Here is a 24,585-nt window from a genome sequence, read left to right on the forward strand (position 1 = left end):
ATATTATCATAGTTTTAAAAGTAAAAAAAACAAAAAACAATTATAATAGAAAATATAGGTATTGGACAAGGGAAAACTAAATCATAAAATACATTTTCATGAAAGAAAGAAAGAAAGAAAGAAAGAAAGAAAGAAAGAAAGAAAGAAAGAAAGAAAGAAAGAAAGAAAGAAAGAAAGAAAGAAAGAAAGAAAGAAAGAAAGAAAGAAAGAAAGAAAGAAAGAAAGAAAGAAAGATAGAAAACACTGTTCTGACATTGTCCATCGGATGGCGCTATTAAGTAAACATCGAGTCGAGCCAAAGAGCGTCATCGGTCTCCTAGCAGCGGCGTGTCGCGTGTGAGAGTTTTCAAGACGCCAGGTAAGTGTTTACGTCTCTGCATCTGCACTGGACACATCATCAATCAGATGACTGGGATTTTTGAATGTGAAATTACTTTTTAAAACCAAGACGCAGACAACACTTGAGCCGAGCCGGAGCAGAAAAGTAAGAAAGAAAATATTTCCATGTACAGCAGACTTATACAGCAGGTTAGCCAGCCAGACAGCTAGCCGTCGTCCGCTACGGATATGTAACGTTAAACAATAACCTTGAATTACAAGAAAATATGTAAACCTTGTGTTGTCTTAATGTGTATGCATTTGAGTGTTTAAACAAACGTCAGAAGACAGAATGTTAGAATTATTTAAGCCTCCTCCTCGTACATGTTAAGCGCTAGCATGTGTGCTAATGAGCTGAGAGGATTACAGGCTGTTCTCGTAGATTACGCTTTTACTCTTGTCCGTTCATGTGTTTCTGACCTGCGACACTGTGACAGATGCGGATAAAACGGTGTCAGTTTCGCTGCTGTCTGTGGACTGATTCATTGATGAATGGAAGGTTGTGTAACGCTATATTATGCGACTTAAATGTCATTTTCATTTAACGTTAGCCCGATACACAACAGGTGGGTGTTTTCTTTAGACTCAAGACACGTCTAACAGTTATATAAATATCACAAGTTAACAAATTCAAGTAACGTTAATATTTGCACGTAAATAATTGGGTTCATGTACTGCAGATTTTAGTGCATGTTGCTTGCTAGCTGTGTGTCTGCTCGCAGCTCAAGTTAATTCACTTAAATCGGATTATTAAAAAAGAAGCAAACAAGCTTATTTTCTTATCAGACCTCTGGCCGCTGAGAGCCAACCCATCTCTATCAAATAAAAACACTTTCAGATTATAACAGCCTTTATTATTAAAACAACAAATCAGTGTAATTGTTAAACTGTTTACAATTCAAGGTCTATACTATATATATATATATATAAACTAAAACCTAAATATATTTATGCATATTAAGTGAATTTTAAGAGCATATTAAGTGAGTTTATGCACAACACATTACGAATTAAAATATAATAAATAACATGACAAATATTCAATTAAAATATACTAAATAAACTGCATAGAATAATACACACATTTTATATATACATTTATAATGTCACAAAAGATTTATATTTCAAACAAATGCCATTCTTTTGAACTTTCCATTCATTAAATAATCGTGAAAAACAATCACAGGTTCCACAGAAATATTAAGCAGCACAACTGTTTTTAACATTGATAATAATAATAAATGTTTCTTGAGCACCAAATCAGAGTAATGATGCTGACAATTATGCTTTGCCATCACAAAAAGTTGAATGTTACATTTACATTTTAAAATATGTTCAAATAGAAAACAGTTATTTTTGTAGTAAATTTATTTCGGATCAATTGAATGCACTGCAGCCTTGGTGAGCATAAGAGACAAGCATAATAGTCTCCCAGATCTATCTGTCTGTCTGTCTGTCTGTCTATATTGTCTGTCTATCTATCTAGCTGTCTCTCTATTTATCTGTCTGTCTGTCTGTCTGTCTATATCTATCTATCTATCTATCTAACTGTATGTATGTCTGTCTGTCTATATTTTCTATCTATCTATCTATCTGGTGCAGGCCTATGTCTGTCTGTCTGTCTGTCTGTCTGTCTATATTATCTATCTGTCTGTCTATATTGTCTGTCTGTCTGTCTGTCTATATTGTCTATCTGTCTGTCTGTCTGTCTGTCTGTATGTATGTCTGTCTATATTGTCTATCTGTCTGTCTGTCTGTCTGTATGTCTGTCTATATTGTCTGTCTATCTATATGTATGTCTGTCTGTCTATCTATCTATCTGTCTGTCTATATTGTCTATATTATATATCTGTCTGTCTATTTGTCTATCTGTCTGTCTTGTCTGTCTGTCTATCTATCTGTCTGTCTGTCTATATTATCTATCTATCTATCTACCTGTCTGTCTGTATTATCTATCTGTCTGTCTGTCTGTCTATCTTGTCTGTCTATCTATCTATCTATCTATCTATCTGTCTGTCTATATTGTCTATCTATCTATATATCTGTCTCTATATATCTGTCTGTCTGTCTATATTTATATATCTATCTATCTGTCTGTCTGTATGTATGTCTGTCTGTCTATAATTTATATCTATCTATCTATCTGTATGTATGTCTGTCTATCTATCTATATATCTGTCTATCTATATTGTCTATATATCTGTCTGTCTGTCTATATTGTCTATATATCTGTCTGTCTGTCTGTCTGTCTATATTGTCTGTCTGTCTATCTATCTGTATGTCCGTCTGTCTATAGTCTATATATCTGTCTGTCTGTCTATATTGTCTATCTATCTATCTATCTATCTATCTGTCTGTCTGTCTGTCTGTCTGTCTGTCTGCCTATCTATATTGTCTATCTATCTGTCGGTCTGTCTATATTGTCTATATATCTGTCTGTCTGTCTATATTGTCTATCTATCTATCTATCTATCTATCTATCTATCTATCTATCTGTCTGTCTGTCTGTCTGTCTGTCTGTCTGCCTGCCTATCTATATTGTCTATCTATCTGTCGGTCTGTCTATATTGTCTATATATCTGTCTGTCTGTATATTGTCTGTCTATATATCTGTCTGTCTGTCTGTCTATATTGTCTGTCTATATTGTCTGTCTATCTGTATGTCTGTCTGTCTATATTGTCTATATATCTATCTATCTGTCTGTCTGTCTATCTATATTGTCTATATGTCTGTATGTCTGTCTATATTGTATATCTATCTATCTGTATGTCTGTCTGTCTATATTGTCTATCTATCTGTCTGTCTGTCTATATTGTCTATCTATCTGTCTATCTGTCTGTCTGTCTATATATCTGTCTATATTGTCTGTCTGTCTATCTATCTATCTGTATGTCTGTCTGTCTATATTGTATATCTATCTATCTGTATGTCTGTCTGTCTATATTGTCTATCTATCTGTCTGTCTGTCTGTCTATAGCCGCGTTTCCACCGACATTACCCGGAACAATTTGTCCCAGGAACTTTTTTTGCCCCAGACCGGTTGCTTTCTGCGTTTACACCGCGGTCTAAAGTACGGGAAGGTAAACTGCGCGCAACTGCTCCTCCCAGTCTGCGACGGACAGTAATCAGTTTTGAGCGCCACATTTAAGTATGGAGGAGATTCAAACTGTGCTGCAGTTATGTATTGGTTTACTAACGAGGTAATTAACAAAACAAAATAGACGAGCACTGATACTAAAGCGTGTTCAGAAAGCTCGTATGCGTATAAAATTAGACAACGTATCAGTTATTGTGAGATGCCTGGGACGAACGCGCAAAAATGTCCTCTTTCGCAAATACGCTTAAAAAAAAGCCTGAACCCCGTCTATCAATCATAAATAGTGACAGTCTTGTAAATAGTTGTTTGTTACTAACCTCAAGCGCTATTTCAATCCTGTTATAGTAAATTTGTAACATGGTTTGGAGTGCCTTGCAATAGATGACAATGTGTAAACATAATGACTTAATAATAAAAGCTGTGGCAGAAAAGAGACGAGCACTGATAAAGCGTGTTCAGTAAGCTCGTAATGCTAAGCTCGTAATGCTAACGTTAGATATAACATTTGTATGTTATCAGCTATTGCGGACATTGACCGTGAGATGGATGGGACGAACGCGCAGAAAGTTTCCTCTTCCACAAATACTCTTAATTAAGCCTGAAACTCGTCGCCAGTCCACCAGTTTTTTAAATTAAATTCCATATTTGCAGACAGACAACTCTTACTGCATGAAGCCACAACACGAACCGCAATAGATTTTTAAAAAAGGGAGGTTAAAAATAAATAAATGCTGCGTGGAGTCATCCAACCAAAATGCGGCGTGAACACAACCAATCAGCTTGTGCAGCGCACAAGTCCCACCCCTGAAAGTTCCTGAACTTTGAAAAAGTACTACCTCATGAGCAGGGACTATCGGAGGGGGAAATATTTACCCGGAACTTCATTTAGACCCTGGTTCCTGCGGTGTAAACACATCGAGTACCAGCCCAAAGTTCCTAGTTCCTGGGTAAAGTTCCTGCGGTGGAAACGCGGCTTATATTGTCTATCTATCTGTCTGTCTGTCTGTCTATATTGTCTGTCTGTCTATATTGTCTATCTATCTATCTGTCTGTCTGTCTGTCTGTCTATATTGTCTATCTGTCTGTCTGTCTATATTGTCTGTATATCTATCTGTCTATCTATATCTATCTGTCTGTCTGTCTGTCTATATATTTTTTTCTTCTTCGTTTGAGCTACTGAGATCTCCCCTCAACAGTTGGTGTCCTACGTAGACTGTGAAAAAGAAGAGATGTTTCTGTTGTCCCAAGTGTTTGTCGGCCTCTGGATGCATCTAATGAATAATCTAATGGAGCTTGTCTTTGATGTGATCTCTTTCCAGAAGCGCCCCATCCAACTAGGCAAATGGGGCTTTTTGACAAGCTTGCAGGGTGGCTGGGTCTGAAGAAGAAGGAAGTGAACGTGCTGTGTTTAGGTCTGGACAACAGTGGAAAAACTACCATCATCAACCAGCTAAAGCCATCCAATGTATGTTACTCTCCTGTCTGTACACCCAAAATATATGTTTTTGTATTTTCCTTTCTCTTTTTCTTTGTTTTCTGTTTCGAATGTGAGCTCACGGTTTGTTTGTTTTTTTTGTGTGTGTTTTTTTTAGGCTCAGGCTCAAGACATTGTCCCAACTATAGGCTTCAGCATAGAAAAGTTTAGGACCTCAAGGTGAATATTTAAAAGAGCTAACTATGTAGCTATATAGTGTGAGGGGTTAGTCTCTGATAGTGTTGTCACGGTACCAAAATTTCAGTATTCGGTACCGATACCAGTGAAAATCCACGGTTCTCGGTACCAATTTCGGTACCAAAGCTTAATTTAGATTAAATTTACATAATTATATTAAAGTGTATATCACAAAGATGGAAACTGTAGTATTAAAAACACTTTACAATAAGATTCCATTTGTTAGATAACATTAGATAAAATGACCTAACAAAAAAAAAAAAACAATAGTTAGGCTATATACTGTCGCAATTATTCTCCTTTAGGGGTTAATTTAAAAATACATTTTTTAAATCAAAAGTTAACATTATTTCTGTTAACATTATTTAATGCACAATGAATGAAGTGAACAAACATGACCAATCAAGTGTTTTGTGTTAAATAACATTCACAAACAGTAATTAATGTTGTAAAATATTGTTCACTCAATGTGTTATGTTAGATAACGCATTAAGTGATGTTAATGAATGGTATCTTATTGTAGCATTACCAAACTATACAGGAGATAAAATATGTTTTATTTGACTTGACTATACTTTTATTTAATCCAAAACTGTATTCGTATTTAACTTTAAAAGGGCTTTTTAAACCTGCTAAGAGTTATCCAGCCAAGAATAAGACTAGAACTGCTTTTCTGAAGGACTGATATTAATGACGGCTTTTTATTTCTCATCTCCATAAATATATCTAGTAGTAAAGCTAATGCAAGGGCTAGAAATCAATTAATAGGCCTATGTCACACTTCCTCGTCGTCATGGAGAGCGCAGTTCGCACAAGCGTTTGTACTCCCGTGGCGTCTGTCGTTGCTATACATCCATGAACGGCGAACGCACATGGAAAAGCGAGCGCGCCGCTTCTATTATGAGCGCGCTTGCCGCGCGCCATTTGAAATAATGTATCTGCACGCGCAAAAACATCAGCACCACATCAGCAGCAGCACCGCCGATCGCCATCAGCGCTTTTATGAAGATGACGCAACTGCACGCGCTTCAGGCATGCACGCGCATCAAGTACCGGGTTTGAGAAAACCTGGTACCGTGACGTTTAAAAAAAAATTAGTACCGACTTGGTACCGAAGTACCGGGTCTTTTGACAACACTAGTCTCTGAAAACCATTTGTCTTTTTTCAAAATCTTACTAACACAGTAACTCCCTCCTCTCCCCAAAGTCTTTGTTTCACAGTGTTTGACATGTCAGGACAGGGAAGGTACAGAAATCTGTGGGAGCACTATTACAAGTGAGTTCCTCCTATTCAAGCTTGTTTAATTATGTTTACTGAGCTAATGGACTGTCATCGCCCACTTTGGAATTGATCTGTGTGGTTTGTGTTTATTCTGTGTTATGTTGTTTTCAGGGAGGGTCAGGCCATCATTTTTGTGATTGACAGTGGAGATAAACTAAGAATGGTGGTGGCAAAAGAGGAATTGGATACCCTTTTGAATCACCCTGGTAGATCTTTCTTTCTGTCTGTCTGTTTCATTTATCAATATGTTAGTCATCATTTTTAAATCTGAATTAAAAGCAGCCTAATACCCATAAATGGTTTTTTTTTCTGATGTGTACTCAGATATTAAGCACAGAAGGATACCTATACTCTTTTTCGCCAACAAAATGGACCTCAGGGATGCGTTGTCAGCAGTAAAGGTCTCTCAGCTCTTGTGTCTGGAAAACATTAAGGACAAACCATGGCATATCTGGTAAGAAAAAAAAAAAAAAAAAATTCTGCTTGCATTGAAATAATTTGTATAGGTCCCAAGCACTATTCGGAGTGTTTGAGTTAGTTATTAACAGCAAATCTGCAGTTCGAAGGGTCTATTTGTCTGGATGTGGGCGAAATGGAAGGTCATGTAAAAATTAACAAGGTTTATAAGTGAAATAATTCTAACATTATGTAATTAAAGGAACTCTTTAATTACATTACACAATTAAGGGACTCTTTTTATTGATTTAATTTTCTTTGTACGTTGGATGGGATGTCTGAAGTACATAAATCACCAAGCTAATAAACCAGGCAGGCTGCAGCACATTAAGAGATTTAGCTTTAGTTACAGTATTCAATAAATGTCATAATAAATGAGGAAAAGTCTTACATACCACAGTGACAAGCATTCATATCCGGACAGAATTAGATTTCTCAGAGGAACCCTGTGCTAGTCAGGGTAGGCAATTTGCTTTTTAATTTTTACAAAGGTTGCGTGAGGTTTTTACAGACGTGTTCAATTCATATGGGAATAACACAATCACAAAGTACATCTGTGATCTCCTCAGGGTAAACCTGCCCCAACCGAATAGAGCTGATGAAGTGATGCGCGTGTGTGTGTGTGTGTGGTCCTGGTAAACCCTACATTATAGGGATTAAATAGGGACAAAAAACCCACAAAGATGGCACTATCCAGAATCCTTTTCCTTGTGGGGAAATTGTTTTGGTCCTCATGAGGAAAACAGCTTATGAATTATACTAAGTGATGATTTTTGAAAATGTAAAAATGCAGAAAGGTTTCTGTGATGGGTAGGTTTAGGGGGAGGGTACAGTTTGAACACTATAAAAATCATTATGTCTATGGAAAGTCACAATAAATCATGAAGTGCGTGCGTGTGTGTGAGTGTGTATGTGTGTGAGACTAAGCAGAAGCTAATTATATAAATGTGGGGTCGGTAAGATTTTTTTAAAGGGATGGTTCGGAGTAAAATCAACCTAGGGTCCTTTGCACCATGACCTCGAGCCAAACACCCCCCAGAAGGTTTTTTTTCCCCTTGGTTGAACATTATTAAAGTTAGAGCTTATTTAGAGATATCAGCCGGATGGCTTAGTGCAGGCGCTAATGGATCCAAGGATGTATCTTGTAAATTACCCCACTAATAATGCCCAGAATGGTACCAAACTTCTACAGTAGTACAAATAGGTTCTGTACTCATAAAACGAGGCATTAGAAAGTTTGTAAGTACATCAGGAGTTTATTTAAATAACACTTGCATGTCTAATGCTACCGCTAACCCGCACGTCGAGGTCACTTCCATGATTTGGGAAAAGCACATAAAAGTCCTGGCAGAAAGCGATGCATAAGGATGTAGTGTAACGCCTCCCAGTTCCAGGAATGCACTAATATTTTGTTGGTAGTACCAGTTTGCAACAATTATTAGTTAACGCTAAGTTGTTAACACTTCGGAAAAAAATAATAATTTGTCGTTACACTACATCCTTATGCATCGCTTTCTGCCAGGACTTTTATGTGCTTTTCCCAAATCACGGATGTGACCTCGACGTGCGGGTTAGCAGTAGCATTAGACATCATGTAAGTGTTATTTAAATAAACTCCTGATGTACTTACAAACTTTCCAATGCCTCGTTTTATGAGTACAGAACCTATTTGTACAACTGTAGAAGTTTGGTACCATTCTGGGCATTATTAGTGGGGTAATTTACAAGATACATCCTTGGATCCATTAGCGCCTGCACTAAGCCATCCGGCTGATATCTCTAAATAAGCTCTAACTTTAATAATGTTCAACCAAGGGAAAAAAGGCTTCTGGGTGGGTGTTTGGCTCGAGGTCATGGTGCAAAGGACCCTAGGTTGATTTTACTCCGAACCATCCCTTTAATAATTTAGAAAGAAGTCGCCAATGCTCACCAAGGCTGCATTTATTTTATCTAAATTGTAACCAGCACTTTTTAAATTCAATTTAACGTGTACTTGCTGAAAAAAAGTATTAATTTCCTTTTTCTTTTCTTTAAAAAAACTTAAAATCTTACTGACCCCTAACTTTTGAATGGAATTGTGTGAATATATTATTTATATACAAAGCATACATACAATTGATATGAAATAAATGACTTTTACAGTGCTAGCGATGCAGTGAAAGGAGAAGGCCTTCAGGAGGGTGTAGACTGGCTGCAAGGTAAATGCACATTCAATGCTGGTTTTCTGTTTGTCTTTAAACTTCAGAGATAAGCTCAAATACTGTTTAAGAAGGGTGTCAAAAGAACTGTATCATTTAAAACATTCAATGTCATTTCCATTCTTGTGTTCCGTTTCATCCATAGAACAAATTGCACAGTAAGTACTTGCAGTTGAAATGAGCAGATGTGTTGTGATTTCTTAGTTAATTGTACAGTTATGTTTAACTGCTAGATTTCCCTTGTGGGCTGTATTTATTCTTGCAGCTTTTTACATTTCAATTTGGCCTTTTGAGAGAAATTCAAAGGCAAATATTCCTTTAAAATGTATATCTCAAAGATGAGATACAGCCCAAATTGATGCTAAACTATTTCAGATCCCCTCTCCTTCAGACTGAATATTCAGTCAAGTCAGTAACGATTAAATGAAGTTCACAGACGTCTGTTTTCCTCTACCCAGTAGTTTATCCCAATCAATCCAGCAACTCAGGGCCTCACCCTTATCGGAAACATTTATTTACAGTTATCAAAATGTATAAAGAATTAAATCAGTGTTCTGTTTTTCCTTTTTCCCCCTTCTCATTAACAGATCAAATCAGAGCGATGAAAACGTAAAACCCTCCTGAAAATAAAAAATGAATGGTCACCTGAGGCAATGGCGGAGCCAGACAAAACAGATCTTCACCTCTGGGCACCTACTGTCTATGCTGACTTTAAAATCAGTTAGATTGGTAGAGTAATAAACTGTTTGGCTTCGATTATGGCCATGTTTGCACTAGGTATGAACAAATGTTTCAGTTGATCAGTGGCCGGTTGCATAAACTGCATAGACTAGTCTTATAAATTAGTCATCTAATTAGTTAGTAACTTTTTTTTCTCAAGTTTTAAAAGTCAGTTACATAAGAGTATAGATTAGTCTAATTTGATTCCAAAAAGTAAGATTGATTACCCCTAACTACCTGCTAGTTGGTCAGACTAGTTATTAAAGGGATAGTTCACTTTGAAATTAAATTTTGGTATGTTTTAGCTTACCTCAAGGGCATCCAAGATGTAGGTGTCTTTTTTTCCGCAGTAGTTTCAATTTTGATATTTTTAGGTCAAACCGTTCTTGTCTGTCTGTCAGTCATATAATGCAGGTCTGTGGTCAAAGAGCAAGCACAGAGTCCAAATTAAACAATTCCCCATCGTAAGTACACATTGATGGCCTAAGACACAAAACGAGCGGTTTGTGTGAGAAAACGAACAGTATTTATATCGTTGTTACCTCTTGTACACAGCCACGTCCAAGTGATCTGAGAGCGCGGGCGGGTATAGATATATACAATAGAAGTCGCCTTGGCTACTACAGTTCATTGGAACGAAACCGTAGCCAAGGCGACATCTAGTGTATATATCTATACCCGCCCGCTCTCCGTTTTCTCACACAAACCGCTCGTTTCGTGTCTTGGGCCATCAATGTGTACTTACGATGGGGAATTGTTTAATTTGGACGATGGGGAATTGTTTTAATTTGGACTCTGTGCATGCTCTTTGAGATAATGACCATAGACCTGCATTATATGACTGACAGACAAGAACGGTTTGACCTAAAAATATCAAAATTGAAACTACTGCGGAAAAAAAGACACCTACATCTTGGATGCCCTTGAGGTAAGCTAAAACATACCAAAATTTAATTTCAAAGTGAACTATCTCTTTAAGACACAATCTTAACATAGTGGCTATATGTATATATGCAACTGGCCTCTGATTGCAAGTGGTCAGTCGAGATTTTCCTTTTTAAATCTCACCACAAACATTATTCGGACAGTTGTTTTCTTTTAAAGCTGCAGATAACTAGTGAAGTTTAAACTATTTGCGCATTGATTAATTGGCAGATTCATAAAAACTGATTAGAATTTCCACTAAAAATGCAATTGTGGCCAAAATGGGCAAATGGATTTCTGACTACCTCCAAATGAGCGATCAAATCACACAACATTTTGACCCCATTTATACCTGCAATTATGGTGTGTTCAAGTCCTCCTGGGAAGTTCGTATTTATGAGTTGGGAAGTCGTATTTACGACATCGGGTGTGTTCACCTTTCGTCTGAGGAAGATGACGGTGTCTTAATTAACTTTTTAAAAAAATACAGCAAGGTTTTTAAACTCTACTTCTAGAAAATTAAGAACAAAGAATGTGCATTGGGTGTTTTTTGCTTTTTTAACTTTTTTATTATTATTATTATTTATGAAGCCACTGTAAAATGTATCATTATATTATATTGTTTAATTACAATGCTATTATATTTTGTGCTGGAAATTAGCTTAATAAAAAGCCTGACAATGTCACTGCTAATTACCTATAAATATTGTGGTATTCCACCACGTTTCTCACTGACACGTCCCCAATTCGTAAAGATTAAAGAAAATCCTAAGCTTCCCGCTCGTATTTACAACTTTGTGGTGTCGTTCATGTGCGTTCAACTCATAAATACGATCTTTTTGGCATGACTTGAATACGTGTGCTGGCCACTTTTGATCACCTGAGCTATGATGTTATCAGGGGTAAAGTGGTCTGACAATTCGTCAAAGGTCATCGCACCTTCTTTCTTGATCAATTTTCTTTCATAAATGTTCCACAACAATATATATAATATGCAATAAATTTGTCAAAGTACATCATATTTTAAACTTTAAATACTTACACTACACTTCTTGGCTGCCAATGCTGTAGACTAATTCTGTTGAGAAACTTACTGTTTCTCAGACAGAAAAGTACAGTGGCTAATATTTTATATCGTATCTATGTTTGTTTATCAATAGATAGAAAACATTCCTGTGCAGTGTTTATGTCATTGCTCTGGAATGTAAAATTGTGAAAGCTTGTTACTGTAGTAATGTATAGCAGTGCTGATTTGTCACTATTTTGCTATGATTTATGTTTTCATGCATTGCATACATGTTGCCTACAATGGACAGTGTTTTTTTTTTAGAAAGTATGACACTTCAAACCGTCACAAAGGAAACATTTCCTCTTTGTTCTGGAGTTATTTATTTTCCAATATTATTATATTTCTCGAGTATATGTAAAGTAATTGTTGCTGCATTTTTTTTGTCCTGTGTTTTGTCTAGATGATCCATTTTCACAAAATAATTTATTTTCTAAACATTTGACTGATATTTAGCAATGTTTTTTTTTCCTTTTTTTTTTTTCTTGCTGTTTTTATTCATCACTAAGGGATCTTGTAATAGAATGTTTAAAGAATAAACAGAAACTCTGGGGCTTAGTCTCTGTATGAAGGGAGTCTCTCTCTCTGTCTATATAACTCTCTCTCTAATATTTTTTTTTTTTCAGTAGTCAACTGAGCAGTCAATGCCAGTGTGGCACAGAGCTTCATCCTTCTCTTTAAATAATCAGTCTGGCCAGAGCTCTTTGAGTCTGAACTGTGTGAGGGACAGCTGTTATTGGGTGGCTGAACCATGTCCATGATTATAGCTGTGGAAAATCCAATGCCCTTGCTCATTAGAACCACAACATCAGCACAGATATGTAGGCTACTGAAAATGGCAGCATCTCATCTAATCATAGAGCCATCTGCCGATTTAATGGAATCGCACACGTTTATGTCTTTTCCAGTCACTGAAATACTAAAGTTGTGCCAAATGGCGTTGTGCTGTCATTGGAGACTTCAGCTGGAGTTTCATCTCATTTAATTATGTTTATGAGGATGACTTCAACCGCGAGTGTGATATTACTGTGGTTCAGTATACAAAAAGATAATGAGTAGCATACTTTTTAGACACAATATGGGCAGTTACTTTGTCTGTTTTTCTCCGTCAAAAGTTTAGGTTGAATTCGTCTGAGCAGAAAAATGAATCTTCCAAACTAGCAAAACAATATTATTTATAAATGATTTTACCTAGACCCAACAAAAGTAGATCTCCATAGCTGTCTGTTTGTGCACTGCAATGCCCATGTTGCCAAGTAGTCAAGTTCATTCTAAGTTCATTTAAAAAGGGATGGTTCACCCCAAAATGTAAATTCTGTCATTTACTCACTCTAGTATCATTCCAAACCTCCATGGCTTTTTCTCGTGGAACACGAAAGAAGATATTTTGAGAAATGTCCCAGTGTTTTGTTTGGTTTTCTTTCTTCCACATAATGAAAGAAAAAAAAATAACTTTGGTTACCATCATTCTTCAAAATATCTTCTTTTGTGTTTCGCATAAGAAAGAAAGTCACATAGGTTTGAGATAACTTGAGTGTAAATGATGACAGAATGTTTTCTCTCTCTCTCTCTCTCTCTCTCTCTCTCTCTCTCTCTCTCTCTCTCTCTCTCTCTCTCTCTCTCTCTCTCTCTCTCTAATATCTAACTTCAATGGGAAAATGCTGTATTTCCATCAGCGTCTGGTGCCAGTGAATAGGGACAGCACCAGAGACAGTCAGTGCAGCAGATCCCCGAGAAGAAGTGACAGCAGATATAAACAGTGCAGAGTCAGATCGTCTCGTTTAGCCATGCGTAACAGACGTGACGCTGATGCGGGACCCTGTAAGTGCCCGTAGCTTGCCACTTTCCATCTCTCTGTGTAAATACCGGGTTTTCTCCGCTGCTCCAGCTACGGTCCCTGAACAGAAGGCTGTAGTCTCTGGGTTTTTTTTCGAACTTTCCAATGAACGATAGACGTATTATTACAGACAGACAACTCAAATTAGCACCCGCTCTCACTGCAGCCACTTTCTGCCGCTAGGTGGCAGCATCAGTCTACTCTGTAATTCACTTTTGAAAGCCACAACAGGTAGTTAAACAACTGCTGAAATATACACAATATAAATTAATTTAACTTAAGTTTTAAAAGAAAAACATGTATGAAGGTAATGTTTCTTTCACAAATGTATCACTCGAGTTGCATTTTGAAGATCATATGTTTTATCACCTCTATGCATATTGTTGTAGTAGGCGAGGCCTAAGTGTACATTTTTACATTTAATATAGCCTATATTGTATTGTTGTTTCTTATTATTATTATTGCTGACAGTTCTGTCAAATCTGCTGTTCATTTGTCCATGAAAAACTACATGTTCATCTCTCTGCGACACACTTCAAAGAACACGAAACAGATGTGAAGTATGCTCATTAGCTGAGCAAAATCTGCGCGCCATGACTGTTCCCATGCACGAGGGATCTAGAGGAAAACATCAACTGTTTATTTCAGAAACATTTTAAGAGATATTAAAATGCACATAGTCATCCTCCGTACACTGAAAAAAATATTGTTGGTTTAACTTAAAAAGTAGCCTAACTAACCTGGATGCCTTAATTTTGTGTTCATTGAAAATAAAAAAATAAATGAGTTAATACAATGAAGGAGATTGGTTTAATCAACAGAAACTCAAAATATTATGTTATCTGAACCACATAAATGATCTTCAGAACATGTGCCACATTTGCTGTTGTAAACTGCTGAGGGATCTTGACCAGGCCTTTTCTAAACTACAAAGAACTTCGACATCTGTACAGGAAGTATACCGTCTGCTTATAATTGGGACTCACTTGGCAAGCTGTCAAAATGTTACCAGTTAAATTAGTCGACTTGTCTGATATAGGCTATGGTAGAAGATATCTGGCTTCTTTTTTCCGTTAAATTGGCTCGTTTGGAGAGTTGCATCTCTTTTAAGAAAGCGAACAGATTCTTATTTCTCAAGGAAATTAATACGATTTTATTTAGAATAGCCTGCAGAACTGTCAAACGTGCAGAGGCACAATTAGCATCTAAAAAGTCTCAGATTCCTGGAGATTTATTTGCGGAAAGCCTGTCCTCGGGAAATAATGTCCAGTGTCTATAAAAGCTCTCATGACCAAACTGGATAGCCTACCACAAAAACATGAATGTTAATAGAAATCTTAGCTTTGACTTAGTAAAGTGATTTTGAAGCACATGCTCTCCTGTGTTTCCTTCATTCATTTTTATGTAGCCTTTGTTTGTTAATACTTTATTTCGATAGTCCACTTTAGACATTCTACTAACTATAAGTAACTTTGCAACTACATGTGAATACCTCTGATGCAAAAGCCTCTAAAAGCCACCTCTGTCAAAAAGTAGATAATAATATTGAGTGAATACTCTCCGCACATAGTTATACGTTCATCATACTTTCACTTCAAACTCACTAAATCCCAGCCTCAGCCCATTCAGAAATGTCAGTACTTGGGTAGAAACCTATACATAGGAGCCTGATAAAAATGTTAATATTAAACAAAAACTTTAGACAGACTTTTGCATCTGAAGTCTTAATGTCAACTAACTCTCATCAGAGTATTAGTTAACTGTCTGCTTAATATCTGCTAACACTTTATTGTGATGGTCCTCCAACAGATATTCTACTGACTATAAGTAACTTGGCAACTAAAAGGCAACTTATTTTACTAACCTGAATACTAACATCTAACCATAACCTAACAGTCTACTGCAGTCTACTAATACTCTAATGAGAGTTAGTTGACGTGTAGTTGCAAAGTTAGTAGAAAGTCTAAAGTGGACTATCGAAATAAAGTGGAACCCTTTTTTTTCTTTTTGAATTTTTCTTCTTTCCTTGACGGAACAATGCATTAAAGCTAGCTAAAATGAGCAATTTAAGCCACTAGGAAAACCACCAACAGCTTACAATGTTGCCACTGGGTGGCAGAATGTCAGAATTTCATTTGCGGATTTTAATGAAAAGAAATCATAAAACAGAGCACTCCTGCAAAAAGAGTAAAACAGGCCTAAAGTCTTTTAATAATTTGAATAGGTACCTAGATAAAAGGAATTCGTTGATTCCCTACTTGCAAAAATCTCTACGAAACAAAATGAACAAAGATGTACTTTTATTAACGCTTTATGAAAATAGTTTAGCCTGTATATAGCAAAGTCAAAAACAGAGAAAACGTAAACGTGTGAAAATACAGCAGAAACCAAAAAAAAAAAAAAAACGTAGAAAAACGCACAATTGCGTTGGATTACTGTCGTGTTCAACGATATTTAGTGCGCCAGTGCTGTTCAGTTTGACTATACACACCCTCCTGACTTTTCTATTTTGTCTACTCAATACACTTGAATTTGGAGAGTTTGGGTGGCGTCTAAAAGCCCTGGCGCGAGAGCTGGTTCAGCACTCTGGACAGCGCCTGACCTCCTGCTGCCGCTGCTGCTGAGAGAGAGAGAGCGCGCGCGCTTAACTCAAACAGACTGCCTTAAAACACCAGTCAAGAAAAACATGAATGGAACCGATATATTTCACTACTCTTGATTTACAGCTGTTTCCCCCCTGTCTTGCGATTTTCAGTTGACTTGAGAACCTCCTGTGACGCGCGGCTCATTTGCGCTATCTGACATCTTTATTCATAAATAGCCCCCATTCACATCTCTCTGACGTTCACCGACCCTCTGACGAAACCTGCTCTTATAAGATTCACAGTAAGTTTGGCTCACTCTGAAATGTGCTGTACTGCTCCTCTCCTGAGGCGATAGTTGGGTTCTTTTCGCACTCTTGGTGGCAGTTGAGCGGCTGATTCACAAAGGTGAGGTACTTTTCATATGATGTTCACTTATGAAATAGTTGTCATTTCTCCCCCATCTAAACAAGAAACATAAAATCCATTAATTTAGCATGCATTTTAACAAAGCTTGGAGTGACTGAAATAACCTGCTGATTTAGACTATTAAGAGATAATATGCTACGCATTTCAAATCTTCTGTGCAACAACAGTTGATGCAAAATATTTCTGAATCCTGATCTTCTTTGTGTTGAGAAGCAAAATAGACTTTTTATTTCTTTTTCTTTTTTTCTCTCTTTTCTTATGCATCTCTTTAGGTCTCTTTTCCTTAGGTCTCAATGCATTTCGGTTCTTTAGAAATACAACGACTTTAGCAGAGAGAAGATGAACATCCATGTGGAGGGGTTGGTGGCGATTGTCATCTTCTACCTGCTGATCCTTGTAGTGGGAATCTGGGCAGCATGGAAGAACAAGAATTCCGGCGTGATGGAGGGAACTGATCGCAGTGAGACTATTATGGTCGGTGGAAGGGATATTGGATTATTTGTCGGCGCATTTACCATGACTGGTGAGTTTCAGAGAGAAATGAATAGAAAAGTAAATTTTACTTTACTATGTAGTCTATATGCGATATAACGTGACTGGCGTTTTATTTTTGCATTCTTCAGTTTAGAGATTAAGTTATCTAACAAAAATATTCTGTCTGTATAAAAAGGTTTTCTTGATGTCTTTCTGCACATTAAAGTAGACAGGCAAAATAAATGATTGGGGGACAAATTAAATTTATCGTTATAAATCGAGTATGTTGAAGAGAAAGAGGGGGAAAAAATACAAATTCTGAAATTTGTAGGCCTAAATGGATTATATATTATAAACTTATTTTATTATATCGCTATATTGTATAGCCTATATATATATATGTATGTTCCATTGTGCATGTAGTGTGTAGAGTGTTAATTATATAATTATTTATGTTACCAAATATGGTATCTCCACACATACACAACCATATACTGTATACAGTATATATATTGAGAGAGAGAGAGAGAGAACAATATATTTTCAAGACCAGTCTTTTTTAAAATCCTCTTTCATTCCAGCAACTTGGGTCGGAGGAGGTTATATAAACGGCACTGCAGAAAATGTGTATCTTCCCGGGTACGGCTTGGCATGGGCACAGGCTCCCTTTGGATATGCACTCAGCCTTGTCTTGGGTATGTTGTGTATTTATGCAGCTATGATAAGCGGTGAAAGACATTTTTCATTTTTCAAGTTAACATGCAGATAGGTACATATCTGTCAAACATATAATTTCTATGAATTGATTTATGTCAAGGTGGCCTTTTCTTTGCTAAACCCATGCGCTCCCGGGGTTACGTCACCATGCTTGACCCCTTCCAGCTGCTGTATGGAAAAAGGATGGGTGGTCTGCTATTCATCCCTGCTCTAATGGGGGAAATGTTCTGGTCAGCCGCCATTTTATCTGCCCTTGGTAAGAATAGAGAGGGAAATTATATCTTATGCAGACCTTTTCTCAAGCAATCCGTAAACTGTGCAAGTTCTATCATAATTGTACAAATTGCACAAATATATTGTAAATACTGCTTAATTAAACGTAATGAAAAATATTTTTCTTTATGTCACAGGGGCCACACTGAGTGTGATCATTGACATCGACATCAATATGTCTGTGATTATTTCGGCTCTTATTGCCATTTTCTACACGCTGATTGGAGGACTCTACTCAGTGGCCTACACTGATGTTGTCCAGCTCTTCTGCATTTTTTTAGGACTGGTAAGGATTCAAAGAGCCACATGGTGAAGTCATCGCGGTGATGTCATTTTCCCCTTAATTCATGTCTGCATGTCTTCAGCAGCATATAGTGACTGTCAGCTATGCAGTGTTGAGAGTAACGACTCATCAATCACTTTTCGTAGATACAAGTTTTTTTTTTTATTGCATTATTGCATTATTAATTGAATTCAATTTATAATATAACATTAGCAACTGATTAGCTATTGCACTGCGGTGGAAACTAAAATTGAATAATTTAATAATTTTAATTTTAATTTAAAAAGAAATGTTTAAAAAAATGAATTGAATTTCATAAACTTTAAAAATGTATAATGCATAAAATCTTATCTATTACATTTTTCACTTGCACATGCTACACATTAAGTTCAATATGGTGTGTTACAATGTTATAGATAGTCTATTACATGGTAATAGAGTGGAAAATGTTCTCTTCATAGTGGGTGAGCGTCCCTTTTGCACTCTCAAACCCAGCCGTGTCTGACATCGGAGTGACAGCAGTGAAGCAGCTCCATGCTAATCAGACTGCATGGCTCGGGAAGATAGATAGCGCTGACAAATGGATGTGGGCTGACAACTTCTGCCTTCTGGTGAGTGGACAACTCACTGTGGCATGATGGAATGGAGACACAATCATTTTGCCGATGGATGATTGTTGATTCTGAAGGGCCAAACTTAATTTCTCACTTTATTGAACAATGCAATCATTCGTAGGGCGGAAAACTAAATAAGACCAACAAAAAAAAAAAAAAAAAATAATGGAGAGAGAGAGAGAGAGAGAGAGTGAGAGAGAGATTAACTTTAATGTTTGTAGTTTATTTTTTTTCCCTAATTTATAACACACTTGATGTTATGCATGATGTTATCTGGTGTCTGTATTTACAATGACATTTCTGTTTTTAGATGTTGGGGGGGATTCCCTGGCAGGTGTATTTTCAAAGGGTTCTTTCTGCCTCTTCAGCTACCTATGCTCAAGTCCTCTCATTCCTGGCTGCCTTTGGATGTATCATCATGGCTATTCCCTCCGTCCTGATCGGAGCCATAGGGGCTTCCACAGGTAAGATATTTGAACCCGGATATTTTTTCAATGAGATCATGATTCAATGAGAGTGGAATGGTGAATAGGTGCCAAACAGGTGTTTGGGTGAATAAATATATCACCTGGTAGTTTTAAATTAAATTGCTTTCATTATACATTTAAAATGTTCAATCAATATCAACATTAACATTAATTGGCTTGGTTCATGACTTATAACTCTTTAATGGAGAATATTTTTAAATCCCTATAAAAAAATAAATAAAAAAAAATACTTCCGGAATAATTTCTGCTGAAAACGGGGGCACTGTTGCAGGCTATAGGGAATAAAATATTATTGCAACTTTGTTTCATACCAACTTTAATAACAGTTAGTTTATTGCATATATTATATAGTTTTGCATTAACCCTTAAATGCATACCTCAGGTCTTTAGTGACTCGGGACATCATTCACTACACTCCTCCTCATTCATTTTTTAAAGACATCAATCTTCTTAGTATTCCTCAGTCAATTAATTATCAACAATATAACAAGAAAAAAACGTCTTTTTTTTTTTATAAAAGAATGCCTGCCTTCCCATTCATTTAATTTTTTTTTTGTATTATTATTTTTTTAAATCAGATAGGGTTGCTAACCAAGGTGTGTAACTGTAAGTATATCTTTTCTGCACAACCATAATTGAATATTTGATGACTGAATAAGTACAATTCACCTTTATTCCCCAAGGTGGCAATGTCTGATATGTGAAGTGACATTTCACTCATAGTTACCGCAGGCAGAAAACAAAAGAATAGGAAGTGTCATCAGCAAAACTTGAAATGGCTCAGCGATTTACTGTAGATAGTAAGATAGATATAGATCCGGGACGCTAAAGACCCGAATATGTAATAATGATTGGCAAAACCTTCATGCATTTAAGGGTTAAATAAACAACATATGCAAACAAATTCACCCCAGCAGTCTAATTAGTCTGATTTACAGGCTGTCTCCACTTACAGATCAATAGACTGAGACTTTGGAGTGCAAAAAATGGGAAGGCTCACTATTTCAGGAATAAAAGCTTTGTAGCATGGCTTCAACATTGGACTTTTTAGATCTTACTAAGTCAGAAATCTTTCCTTTAAACAGATGATACAAAAGTGCTCTTAATTACACACTTCTATTGTTTTTTCTCATCCGAACATGCCACATACTGTACCCTCGCCCTGAATAATTATTCACAGCTCATCCAAATTAAAAATGTGCATCAAAGCATTTTTCATATTGTTTCCTGCATATAATATTTCCTTGTCCTAAAGCCCTTTTCCCTTTGAGCATGTACTGTATTTAGTACATACCGTCAGTAATTCTAATTATGTAATCACTTTTTTCTCATTATTGAGGGAAACAGTCTGATTTGCTATGGTGTGTTGTGGGAGGTGTTCCCCAGGCTGTATCAGCCCTGGGTGGAAACCATGTTCCCTTCAGATCACTAAAGAAATGAGTAAATAACAACAGCTGGTCTCCTTCATACATTATTAACAGATTATCCATTTAACGATGTGAACCCTGTAAATATTACATCTGAGGGAGGCACACAGCACCCAGATTTAATCAACAGACTTTCAGCATCAAAGACACAGCCAGTCACTTAAATTACTTAACTTATTGGGAATAACCGGCTAATCAAGCACAAGGCGTGTTGCTTTTGGATTGAAAGTAAAAAGAATTTGAAACAGAATGTCAATATTTCATTTAGTTTAATATACATTAGTATATTAAAATGTGTGTAGTTAGTGTATATATATATATATATATATATGTGTGTGTGTGTGTGTGTGTGTGTGTGTGTGTGTGTGTGTGTGTGTGTGTGTGTGTGTGTGTGTGTGTGTGTATGTGTATGTGTATGTGTGTGTGTGTGTGTGTGTGTGTGTGTGTGTGACCCTGGACCACAAAACCAGTCTACATGGTTACATTTGTTGAAATTGAGATTTATGTATCATATGAAAGCTGAATAAATAAGATTTTCATTGATGTATGGTTTGTTAGGATAGGACAATATTTGGCCGAGATACAACTATTAAAAAATCTGGAATCTGAGGGTGCCAAAAAATCGAAACATTGAGAAAATCTCCTTTAAAGTTGTTCATTTATGTTCGCGATTGTGCTGCATTCACTCACAAAAATATTTTTTATATATATTTACGGTTGGAAATGTACAAAATATCTTCATGGAACATGATCTTTACTTAATATCCTAATGATTTTTGGCATAAAAGAAAAATCGATAATGTTGACCCATACAATGTATTGTTGGCTATTGCCACAAATATACCCGTGCGACATGTGACTGGTTTTGTGATCCAGGGTCACACACACTACACATATATATATATATATATATATATATATATATATATATATATATATATATTTATTTATTTATATATATGTATGTATGTATGTATGTATGTTGTATTTCACAAAGTATGTAGTAAGTATGTTCTACCCCCACAGATTGGAACCAAACAACCTACGGGCCAGTTCCTCCCATGCAGAGAGACCAGTCCGACATGATCTTACCGATCGTGCTACAGCACCTGTGCCCACCCTATATCTCCTTTTTTGGTCTGGGGGCAGTTTCTGCCGCAGTGATGTCATCCGCTGACTCATCCATCCTATCGGCCAGCTCCATGTTCGCTAGGAACATCTACCAGCTCGCTTTCCGGCAATCGGTGAGAGCCAGTCTAATTGAATTCACTGCTAAGTCATTTACTACAAAAAATAAATAAATAAATAATTCCAGTACAAATATCTAAATAATTTTAAATCAAGATCTATTTACTTGAGAAGCAAAATCATCAAAATCAAGTGAGTTTATACTTAAAGTTCATGTTGTTTCAAACCAGTATGAACACAAAAGAAGATATTTTGAAGAATGTCGGTAACCAGACAGTTGATGGACCCCATTGACTTCCATGGTATATATATATTTTTATTTTTTTTGGCTACTATGGAAGTCAGTGGGGTCCATCAACTGTCTGGTTACCGACATTCTTCAAAATATCTTTCATTGTGTTCAGCAGAAGAAAGAAATTCCTACAGGTTTGAAACAACTCGAGGGTGAGTCAATTATGACAGAATTTAAATTTTTAAGTGAACTATTCCTTTAAGAAAAAATAAGAAATGTTTTTAAGGTTTTTAAGAAAAAACTATTTTTCGTACCTCATTGTGAGTTTTTTATTTATTTATTTATATATATATATTTTTAATAAAGTCATTTAATTCTGATTATTTTTAGAAAACTACTTTATATCGTAAGTCATTTTGCTTCTTAAGTAAATGTATCTTTACTCTTAAGAAAAGTGTGAGAAAATAGGGCACTATATACTTTGTTAATAAGAAGAAACGTTCCGTATTGATTTTTCACAGGTGTTTTACCCATATTTTGAGTCACGCATTGCATTGTGTTGTGTTTTAGTGTTAAAGGAAATGTCCAAAAAACGTAACGGATAATGTGCTGGTAGAAATTACCAGTACCTTTTCCATTTTTTCTACATATTTTTTTATCTTACGATGTTGATTGAATAATATTTAGATTTTTGTAATGGGAAACATGACAGAAATAATTAGTAAGAAAATAATTGTTTGCACTGTCAGAATAACTGACTTCTCTAAAAATGATAAATATGCATACTAATGCAGGAATAAGGTAATTGAAAGGATTGGTCACTCAATACTATTAATAATGATAATAATAAAAATCGGTCATCATTTACTCACACCCATGTCGTTCAAAAACTGTATGACTTTCATTCTTTTGCGAGACACAAAAGAAGATATTTTGCATAATGTCTCATCTGTTGTTGTCCACATAATGAAAGTCAATGGCATCCAAAACAAAATTGTGTTGTTTGGATGCATCAAAACGACACTGTATGTAAAAAGTGATTAAAAACTGCATATTAATCAACTTAATCAAATTGAAATGTGTAGCTTTCTCAGTTATCATTTTATTTCCCCTCTAATTCTCGTCTCATCTTTGTATTGACCTCAAGGCTTCCGACCGTGAGATTGTGTGGGTCATGCGGATCACTATTTTTGTGTTCGGGGGTCTAGCGACGGCCATGGCTCTCCTGTCTGGGACTGTCTACGGTTTATGGTACCTGAGCTCTGACCTGGTCTACGTCATCATCTTCCCCCAACTCATCTGTGTTCTTTTTGTCCGTGGCACAAACACCTATGGCGCGGTGGCTGGATACGTCTTTGGAATGATCCTGCGCATTGGCGGAGGGGAACCGTATCTAAAACTGCCTCCGTTCATCTACTACCCCGGATGGACCATTGAGAAGAAGGTCCATCATGTGACCAATGAAGTGGAATACCTGGTGATGCAAAGGTTTCCCTTTAAGACAGTTTCCATGCTGGCCTCGTTCCTAAGCAACGTGGCCGTCTCACACCTGTTTAAGTATCTGTTTGAGAATGGCACTTTGTCGGCTAAATATGATTTCTTGGATGCAGTGGTGTCCAAGCACAGTGCTGAAATAATGGACAAGACCACATTGGTGAACAGGAACATCATTGGACTGAATGAAATGGCCCCGGTCAAGCCAAGACTTAGTGTTACTTTAGCTGCTACCTTCGCCAGGAAAGAAACCCTGACCGAAGAGGAAGACTCCAGCCCGGAGTCACCAAGTCATGAGAACGAGTAGAGACTTCATGGTCGATCCTGAGACTCTCCAGTGGCTCCATAATGTGAAGGACTGCTTCACACAATAAGTAAAGAAATTTGATTTACATAATTAATTCACTCCACATAATTTTCTGGAATTGCCTTCACTTCTTTCAGAAGGGAATTGAATAGCAACTGAAAATGGAGAGAGAGAGAGAAGAAAACAACAGAGATTCGTGTGGTGTGAATAATATTAGGAAAAAACTGACTTGATGGTTTTACTTACCCTGAGAAGCTCTTCGACTCCTGTTGGTATGTACAAACCTGAGTGACTCTCCTTTCCCTTCTAAAGAAAATGTTGAGATACTGTGATAATCCTGGGGAAATTATAATATTAAAGGGACTGTTCACCCAAAAATGTTCTGTCATAATTTTCTCAATCTCTCTCTGAGCCTTCATGACTTTATTTCTTATGTGGAACACAGA

The 24,585-nt window shown here is 36.5% G+C and overlaps 2 protein-coding genes across 4 annotated transcripts; both read left to right on the forward strand.

Moving 5' to 3' along the window:
* The first annotated feature begins 287 nt into the window (after window positions 1–287).
* On the forward strand, window positions 288–12,365 carry arl6 (ARF like GTPase 6). 3 transcript variants are annotated; one of them, XR_014204402.1, is made up of 9 exons: window positions 288–358; window positions 4,796–4,941; window positions 5,069–5,130; window positions 6,356–6,424; window positions 6,542–6,636; window positions 6,755–6,884; window positions 9,029–9,084; window positions 9,672–10,204; window positions 10,380–12,365. XR_014204402.1 is itself a non-coding variant. In XM_082164069.1 (8 exons), exons 2-8 carry the CDS (start codon window positions 4,819–4,821, stop codon window positions 9,695–9,697), a joined length of 561 nt encoding a protein of 186 aa, XP_082020195.1. In that variant the 5' UTR covers window positions 288–358; window positions 4,796–4,818; the 3' UTR covers window positions 9,698–12,365. The 3 variants fall into 3 exon arrangements, 2 of the variants coding, with proteins under 2 accessions (XP_082020195.1, XP_082020196.1); XM_082164069.1 differs by having other exon boundaries at window positions 9,672–12,365; XM_082164070.1 differs by having other exon boundaries at window positions 356–484; window positions 9,672–12,365.
* A 3,928-nt stretch (window positions 12,366–16,293) lies between these two features.
* On the forward strand, window positions 16,294–24,315 carry slc5a7a (solute carrier family 5 member 7a). The gene is made up of 9 exons (XM_082164026.1): window positions 16,294–16,621; window positions 16,915–17,165; window positions 17,698–17,811; window positions 17,934–18,089; window positions 18,244–18,392; window positions 18,851–19,000; window positions 19,314–19,467; window positions 21,945–22,162; window positions 23,486–24,315. The coding sequence occupies exons 2-9, from the start codon at window positions 16,982–16,984 to the stop codon at window positions 24,137–24,139; spliced, it is 1,779 nt and encodes a 592-aa protein (XP_082020152.1). The 5' UTR covers window positions 16,294–16,621; window positions 16,915–16,981; the 3' UTR covers window positions 24,140–24,315.
* The last annotated feature ends 270 nt before the right edge of the window (window positions 24,316–24,585 follow it).

This window comes from Leuciscus leuciscus, assembly GCF_965113295.1.
Source record: "Leuciscus leuciscus genome assembly, chromosome: 3".
Lineage (NCBI taxonomy): Eukaryota > Metazoa > Chordata > Actinopteri > Cypriniformes > Leuciscidae > Leuciscus > Leuciscus leuciscus.

Excerpts from the sequence above, each read along its gene's own strand:
- slc5a7a (XM_082164026.1), top strand. The coding sequence starts at position 16,982 with ATGAACATCCATGTGGAGGGGTTGGTGGCGATTGTCATCTTCTACCTG. Across the intron at positions 17,166-17,697 it reads CGGCGCATTTACCATGACTG|CAACTTGGGTCGGAGGAGGT; the intron begins GTGAGTTTCAGA and ends CTTTCATTCCAG. Across the intron at positions 17,812-17,933 it reads TGCACTCAGCCTTGTCTTGG|GTGGCCTTTTCTTTGCTAAA; the intron begins GTATGTTGTGTA and ends ATTTATGTCAAG.
- arl6 (XM_082164069.1), top strand. The coding sequence starts at position 4,819 with ATGGGGCTTTTTGACAAGCTTGCAGGGTGGCTGGGTCTGAAGAAGAAG. Across the intron at positions 6,425-6,541 it reads CTGTGGGAGCACTATTACAA|GGAGGGTCAGGCCATCATTT; the intron begins GTGAGTTCCTCC and ends TGTTGTTTTCAG. Across the intron at positions 6,885-9,028 it reads GACAAACCATGGCATATCTG|TGCTAGCGATGCAGTGAAAG; the intron begins GTAAGAAAAAAA and ends TGACTTTTACAG.